Source organism: Dermacentor variabilis, chromosome 4, assembly GCF_050947875.1.
Source record: "Dermacentor variabilis isolate Ectoservices chromosome 4, ASM5094787v1, whole genome shotgun sequence".
NCBI classification, from domain to species: Eukaryota; Metazoa; Arthropoda; class Arachnida; order Ixodida; family Ixodidae; genus Dermacentor; species Dermacentor variabilis.
Window position 1 is genome coordinate 109,797,590 of NC_134571.1, and position 8,630 is coordinate 109,806,219.

At 45.2% G+C, this 8,630-nt stretch overlaps 1 protein-coding gene across 2 annotated transcripts; it reads right to left on the bottom strand.

Annotated features, from left to right (window-relative positions):
* Nucleotides 1-648: 648 nt before the first annotated feature.
* LOC142579615 (uncharacterized) lies at nt 649-7,527 on the bottom strand. Of its 2 annotated transcripts, none has more exons than XM_075690006.1 (4): nt 7,375-7,527; nt 5,288-5,346; nt 3,473-3,783; nt 649-2,363 (listed from the first exon to the last, which is right to left on the bottom strand). In XM_075690006.1, exons 2-4 carry the CDS (start codon nt 5,316-5,318, stop codon nt 2,037-2,039), a joined length of 669 nt encoding a protein of 222 aa, XP_075546121.1. In that variant the 5' UTR covers nt 5,319-5,346; nt 7,375-7,527; the 3' UTR covers nt 649-2,036. The 2 variants fall into 2 exon arrangements, with proteins under 2 accessions (XP_075546121.1, XP_075546120.1); XM_075690005.1 differs by having other exon boundaries at nt 650-2,363; nt 7,262-7,527.
* Nucleotides 7,528-8,630: the final 1,103 nt, after the last annotated feature.

Genomic DNA, 8,630 nt, shown 5'->3' on the forward strand with positions numbered 1-8,630 from the left:
GGTGCGTGCAACGTCTTAGTATAGAGTTCAAGTAAAATTGTTATGCATTGTTCGCGACTTTTGCTAAAGTCTACATAAGCTATTGCTATATTTCACAGCAGGATATTATATGTCCAGTTTGTGAGCTGTTGGTGTCCGATTAGTTCGCGCTTATTAAACTTCAAGACCTTCTTTTTCGTTTTATTTTTTCGAAGTTTCGCTGCATTAAACGATGTGTAATTCTTTGAAAATTTTATATCGTTAGCATATTTTTATGCCATTGAGGCTGGAAATAAGTTAAGCACTCCCAACGTCCACTAGATTATAACGTCTTGTATTTAAATTCAACAAACGTTTATTAAGTCGGTTCGGGAATGACCAAAAGAAAAAAAATATATGCTCTAGTTCTGGGATGTTTCCTGTGCACAATCAGGGCAATGAAATTAGCCTTTATCTTGCTCAGCACTGTTTAAAGATTAGCAAGTTTATTTACAATCTATTTTGCGTTCTCTTACTGAGACTACAGCACTGACGCGGCGTCTTGACGCATTTATAGTTTCAAAGGTTTCGTCGTCACAGAACAATGATGAACTTTCTCTAGAGCTAGCTACTTAAGCAGGTAATTATTGTTTTTAGTACGCAGAAATAATGCGCACATAAACACCGTTCAGGTGAAGTACACAACGGATGGAAACAGCTTTATTGTAAATCCGGCAACGTTTGACGAGCGGGGCTCAGTTCTCCTACGAGGGGACTTCGAGGCCTTGCCTCGTCGTCGCCTCTCAGGCCAACTGGACCGCCCACTCTTGCGTCTTGAGGTTGGAGCTGCGCAAAGCGGCGGCCCACTTCGACGCAAGAGCCTCGGGTGCTACTGCCATTTCAGCTGATGCAACAGGACACTCCCACAACATGTACGAGAGCGTCGCTCTAGTTGCCTGACATAACTTGCAAAGAACACTCGGGTATCGCGCGCGGAAAATGTGCCGCAATCTCACCGGACTGGGGAAGGTGTGTGTCTCCAGTTGTCGCCAGACGACTTCCTGGTGACGTTTCAGTTTGGGTTGAGGGGGCGGGGGGCAATATCCACCTGCCTAAGTTGTAGCGCTAGGGGATGTCATTGCATCTGACTAAGCGTTCTCGCGTGCTCCGCACCAGCAGGTCCGAAATCGAAGAAGGGGTCTCCGACTCTGCGCGGTGGGTCAGTTCTCGCGCAGAGGGGTGTGCTACCTCGTTCGAGGGCGCCCACGTCGGTGGGGGTGGCGACTTGCGCTGGGAACCACATGATCACGGTGCTATCGAAGTGCTGTCGACAAGCTTTCCTTAGGATCTGGAGAGTTTAGGAGGAAATGCGCCCCCGCGCGCGGTTACAAACTGCGAATTGTGAGCACACAATAAGTCTAAAGTATTTCAGCAAGTTCTTGAAGCAAAGGTTAAAAAAATTGAAATTACTTATATAGTAATCTCACTGATATGGTAATGATATAGTAATATAGAAAAGTTCGACGCAGTTCTTTTCTTGCATTTGGGATCTTTTACTTGCTTTGAATTCCTTCTGCAAATTTTCCGCCTCTGATTGTGTGGGAAGAAAAGGTAGGCGCCCAGTAGGCATCCGGCGCATGCCACGCTGCGTTGAGGTGACGCTTTTCGGAAAGCCTTCCCCAGGTAAACCTTCGCCAGTTCGCGAATAGCTGAGCCTCTGAGAATGAATTATGCATAAAACTGCGATGGGGGGGGGGGTGCCGAGTTGTGCAGTATAGGTATTGCCAATACCTTCGATGTTAGAGTTAAATGACTCAAACGAAGTCTTTGTCATCTGTTAAGTGGTTAAAAGTTCGGCAAAAGAGGCCACACAAAGTAGGCAGACATGACACAAAGGTAGAGGCACATAAAACAGTTTATGTCTTCCTCACACGCTGGTCATTGAGATCAATCAGCGTGAACAGATACGCTCACATGAAGCAGCTTGATTGTTTACAATTGCTGGTGGGAGTCGGTCGTTAACGTTGTTCTATCCGGGTCCCGCTGGAACCACCGGGTCCTTGCGTCGTTTCCCCTTGTCACCTGCTGCTGCAGCAAGGAAATACCAGCTCCGACGCGACTTTAGTCAAAACGTTGCTGACTTCCACAGTAATGGCCTGGGCGACGATGTCCTTCGCCACCTTTTCGTAGCCCCAGAGGAGCTTTTGCGTTTCAGGCGTCTTGGTGAGGCCGTCAAAGGTCGAACGCAGGTCGCTGAAAGTGGCGCCGACGGTGAGGTTGGCCACCGGGTCGTACCACGGAGCAAAGTACACGTCAAGCTGGGCCAGCACGTTTCGGAAGGTCACGTTGGCTTTGATATCCAAGACTTCGTGGCCATCGTGAGTCAGAAGGCTGTCCAGGTACACCTGCGAGAAGTTGCACGAATGCATCTATGCAGTGATGACGGTCACTTGTCCGAAATTTATATATATATATATGTTGATAGATCCCGCTACACCTAACAGGTCATCGATAGATCACGTGCGCTTTTTAAGTTGTGTTGCTTTATCATAACTAGCTTGCCATCTCAGAAATAGTCGACAAAGGCGAGCCACGATGTGACCGCGGGAGTTCTACAGGGAAGTGTCCTTAGTAATGTGATATCTTTATTAATAAAATACGTACATCAGACGGTTAAAGCTTTTCACAGGCGAGTGCTTCCTTTTTTAAAACCGTCACTTAGATGACTTGCAGAATAACGTTAATTCTGTTTTTGAATGGTGTGACGTTCGGTGCCCTACATAGAAAAATCAGTTTTTCTGGGAATTACTAATTACACTGTAAAGCACTTCGTCTGCGCGAGGAATGAAATGGCTGTGATGTCTTTTTGCCAGAAGCAGCAACACAGCCCTTTAATTCCTTCTGCCGAAGGAGTGGTTTACCCTGTAGCCGAAACTGAATTGGCCAGGCAGGGCGATATGTAAAGGACTGGTTAAGAGAGCGCAAGCAAAGTATTAAGCGTTACAGAGACAGGCACCTGTCAACACATTGCAATGATTGTGGTTGCTTCCTCCTTTCTCCAAACCTCAGCATAGTCAGCTTCCACACAATTAAATGCACGCGAAAAATTACAGAGGCAGAATCCAGTATCAGTGAATGTCGCAAGTGTCACATACACTATCAATATTTCTTTCAGAAAGAAGAAATTTGCTTTTTAATCTCAGCAGCAAGATAGCTAGGGCGCGTCACGTGACTTTACGATGACGTATATAAGAACACATGAAATTTTCAATGAACGCCGACTACTGGAACGCTCCCATATGTGCCTCACTGCGCCTCGCCCTGTTCTTGTCTTCCACACTCAACCCATTAGAAAGTGCTTCGCACCCTAAAACCATTCGTAGGAAGTGACGCCGGCCAATCACGGCCAATCAACGCTGCCCTCTGGCGAACATTTCTTACGAACAACGCACTTTGAAATCTACAGTTCCTTCGACACCACCGTGATGTCGCCTGTTCTCCGTGTCGCACCCACCTTGATGGCGTCGAAGGTGACGTGGCAGGTGACGTGGGCCCTGTCGGGGAACTCGTCGGTGACGCTGGCGCACTGGTCTCCACGCTGCAGTCGGGCGAGTCGGCTCAGGCCGGTGACGTTCGACGCATGAAAGCGCACCGGGCCGTACCGCTTATCGTGGCTGTTGTGCAGAGCAAATGGCGGCACCTCTAGGGGATCGATGTCCTCCCTGTGTGCCCGCAGTCTCGTCAGGATCAGCTGGTCCACGTAGCTGTTGGCGTCCCAGAAGGGGAGCTGCTGGCCTCCGGTCACACGGCAACCGGCAGTCAGCGCTGAACATTACACCAGTTTGAGAGAGAAACAGTATTGCGCTCTAGTCTGGGATGATCGATTGATTTGTGGTGCTACAACGTTCTAAAGCGACAGTGCAGCTATGAGAGGCGCCACAGTGGTTGGCTCCAGATTAATTTCAACCACTTGGGATACTTTTGCGCGCGCTGTAAGTACTATGTACAACGGCGTTCTTGCATTCCAGTCGAAATGCAACCACTGTGGCCAAGAATCAAACTAATTTTTGATCTGCCGTCGTTCAGAGGGCTTGGCTATCACTTCGACCCAAGATTCAAATTAGTGACCTCGTAGTGAGAAGCAGGAAACCTGTGACAACGGAGTTACCTCCTCGTTCCTAAAAAAGATATTGTGAGATTTTGTTAAAAAATATATAGGGGCGCATTAAATCAAGCCTATAGGTAGCCTATCCATAAAAATTATATTGATTTATGGACGCAACCCTATCTGTCTGCCATTGGTAGCGGTCTTTCTGAAAATAACTAGATTTGAGGTTTAAACGCCCCTCTATAACATAGACAGTAGGTTTGTTAGTGACCTTTGCCAATAGGAGTTTGATACATGTTCCATTATAAAACGTACAGGCCCACAAGAAGGCAACGCAATTGAACTCGTATCTACAGGCAACCTATAAAGTGAGCCCGTCAATTTTTTATGCTTTGCACTTTGAACAGTCGTCGACCCTCCGCGTAGCGCGAACTGATTCTGAAAAGCGCCAGCCACTACCTGTCCAAAAATGAAGCCCACCAAAGCCGCCGAAATGGCCGACCATCGGTGCGTTTATGGCCCTTGTGTAGATTCCTGCTAGATTACTCTTCAGAACGAGCGGCATGTGTGCACATCAGATGCAACAGGCCATTTATCATGACCTGGTTCCGGCAATGGCAGCTCAGCGCCCGTGGCGTTATCTTGGGCATGGCAAGCTTTCTAAAGATGTTTTATTTTTCCTTACTACCAAGGTCCAGAACCATGAACTACATTTGAATGCAAGCTGTCCACCACGGTGACGTAACGGCTCTGGCGTCCTGCTGCTAAGCATGACGTCACAGCTTTGCTTACAGCCCATGGTGGACGCTTTTAGAGAGAGAGCAAGAATTCAAATACAATCCTGTATAGAGCTTTCGTTGCATTTGAAATGACCCCAGGGAGCCGAAATCATTCAGTAGCTGCCGTTGCAGAATTTCTCACAGTCTGAAAGTTGAATTAGGACTTTTTAATGCATACGAATATTTCGTAATAGTCCATGTAAGGCATTGATTGCTTGGTTGCATGTATTATAGTATAATATTTTTGTTTTATTTTCGCAAATGCCGGCCACAGATGTGTGTGACAAAAACGCTAGTGTTAGTGTACACAGCGTTTAAAAAAACAGATTTATTAATGCTTACGGCGTTATTACTTGATAATAGGGCTTTATGTTTTTCTCTCCCCTTCTATCGTGCACTGATCATTGGCAAACTAATGAGAAACCCAGCAAAACTCACTCACCCGCTAAAACGAGCCAGACGGTTGTCACCATGGCCACGGGCTCTTTATTTAGATGTCAGCTGGTTGAGATGGAAAATGGAAAAAAGAAGAGCCGAGAGTTAAGAGGAAGCTTTAGCTCGGGCGCAACTCCGACGCGGCCTATTCAAGTACATGTAAAATGCAAAAACCTTTTTCCGAGATAACCCCTTGACCGATTTTAATGAAAGTTGTTGCATTTCAGAGAGAAATTTAAATTCTAGTGACTGTTGGAAGAGGAGTTTCGATTTAGGTCCTGAGTTTTTAAAAAGATTTTCAAAAATTCGAAACTTTGAAAAAAATAGAAGCACAAAGCTTACAAATTCGTAGCTCCGCATCAGGAACAGATATCGCGGTTCTGAAACAATATCCATTAGATCATTGAAAGCGGACAAATTCGATATGTCATTCTACATCTTACATGAATTTGTTACGTTGTTTACAAGGGTTCTGTAATAGCTGTATTTCCATATTAATAAATGTCTTTTAATTCACGTGTAATATATCAATTTTGTCCGCTTTAGATGCACTATTAGATGCAATTCACAGAATTGTGATATCATTTTAGTTGCTGAGTTACAAAGTTGTAAGCTTGATAGTTTCGTTTTCTGAAAATGTGCGATTTTTGCTAATTTTTAATAAAAATTGGCGGTGTAAATTAAAAGTTGGAAACCAATAGTCACTAGATTATAAGTTTTTCTTTTAAATGCAACAAACTTCGTCAAATTTGGTGCAATGGTTGCCGAGAAAAACCAATTCTCCTTTTACATGTATTTAGATAGGAGCAACCGAGCTGAAGCTTCCTCTTAATACAGCACAATTTAGCAAAGCGCTGGTCACAGGTTACCAGTACGTCTATCTATGTTGCACATTTAAAGAACGTAGAACACAAGGCTAACAGAAGCATGATCGCTAAACATAGACGAGCGGTACTATAGATAGCGCGGCAGCCGAAAAATGAAGAACCGATGGGCTTTTGTAAAAAATGTACTTATTTCTTTTGAAGTTCACGAAAGCGCTGAGTAGTGGAAGAGATGGCTCGCAAGCGCAGCGAAAGGTGGTTGCTACTTTAGAGAGAAACAATTTGCCCTGGTAGCGCTTACAGAAAGATTAAATTGCTTTTACAGAGTGCATATATATGCGAACTGGTCGTTTGGTTTGACTACTACACAGGCATTCGGCGCGCTTAACGTATTGATGTGCATGGATACTACACTCGTAACCCAGGTTTACACTGCCCTGCGGCAGCTGCGCCTCTGTTGTGGTCCTCCAGAACGGAGGTACTGAGCGAGAAAAAAACAATAGAAAAGCTTGCGAGTGCACCAGGAAAGTTGCTATATCGACTACGAGAAAGCTGTGAAGTTTCGGGAGGGCGAGAACCCCAATGGCTGTCAACAACTTCGACAAAGATGAAGACGATGGCGCGAAAGAGAACATCACCGATTAGAAGAAAGCGGCCAAAACAATTATCGACAGGAATGAAAGACAACGGTCTCAAATAAGACAGTGATTACAGTGATTACGATGCAACATTACCAATTGGAAAACTGCGAGAACGATTACGCCAAGATTGTAAACCAAGGCAAACGAAGATGATCGTAACGACTGCAGTAGTGAATGGCGACAACATTTTTGAAGGAAATAAAAAAGACGATTACAAGGACGAGGACAACGGCACGACATCGATGATGACGACTGCAGGAATAAGGTCGGCAACATAGACGGAGATAAAAAAAATATTAAGATGTTTTGACAGAGCCGTTGTTTTGGATGATTAAGGCTGACTGATTAAGTAATTATTATTCGTTAAATTACTCATCTAATTTAATTACAAAAGCAACCCAACTCTTGGCCAATATCGTAGAGCGGTCAGATACCCCATGCATTTAAAAGCATCATCATCATAATCGCCTATCTAGGGAAATGCTGCCCGATTTGCGGGAGTAAATTTTCACGTACCTCGTACTGTCGACAGGAATGAGCTGGCGACAGAGAAGGAGAATGAAGATATAAAGGCGATGCTCAGTTGTCGACAGCGTGTTAAAGTTATAGAAAATAAACTTCGCGCAAACCTAGTTCTGCATCCAACCCGCCGGTGCACCGAGATCACCGCTTTAGTAGCAACGACTCCACGGAGCCTCCCCCATGTCTTCTCGGGGACAGTGTTCTCCACAGAGACGTTCCAGTCAAGGTGACGACGTCCGTTCGACCCACTCGATCACATTATCGTCGATACGATATGACCGGAGGCAGCATGCGTGCAGGGCTTCTTGAGCGATAAATCGAAGACACGACAGACGGCATCAGAGTCGTCTGTTGCCCGGCTTCGTGATAAGAAAGTAAACAAGTGCTCCTCTTCGGCACGAAGGAGCGCTTCCTAACTAGGTCGGCATCACCATTGCAGCAGAGACATTATCTTCCATTGCTAGGAAACAGTTTTACAGATGCGGCTATAAATCAGATACTGACAATCTGCGTTTTTTTTTCTGTCTTGAACGCTTATACAGTCGCCTAGGCACATTCAGTTACTATAGACGTGTGAAGCATTCGAGGCTCGATTTGCATTCATGTAGCGGCAGAAGGCTAATTATAAGCGTACGGAACATTGCGTGTATCCGAGCCACTGCGAGCCAGTGTGGCATTACGTACTCATAAACTATTTGCACAAGATTTGCAAAGAATTTAAAAGAATCCCTGGATTCAGCGTTTGGGTTTATCGGAATCAAACGTAATCATTGTTTATTGATAAACGCCTACCTAGTCTCGCGCAGTCTCGGCCCTCATCTCATGACGTCAAAAGGAGGTGGCACACCGAAGTGTTAGTTATTGCTCCTTTTCTGGCTTAACAGCGAAAAAAAAAAAAGCTGACGGTTCCGGTATTACAGGAGCAAAATGCACAAGTGAAGCCTACCTAGACAATCTTCTTTTTAGTAGACTCTTAACAAATCGAAATGATGATGATGATAGTAGTAGTAGTAGTAGTAGTAGTAGTAGTAGTAGTAGTAGTAGTAGTAGTAGTAGTAGTAGTAGTAGTAGTAATAGTAGTAGTAGTAGTAGCAGTAGTAGTTGTAGTAGGAAACTTTATTTATTTGTTAATATAGTCCCAGAGGGTGAAGCCCTCAGTCGAGGGCCCCATTTGCTTCTGCTATCCGGGGCTGGCCCGGTCACTCGGGTATTGCTGGTCGTCCAAGGCTGTGCTGGAAAAAGCGGCTTCACCGTGGGATGAGGAGACTTTGGGTATTGTAGGAAGGCCGGGTTGTTTGGAGCATTCCAACGTAGTATGGTAGAGGTTTGGGTGTCCTCCATAAGGACAACGATAACATTTCTT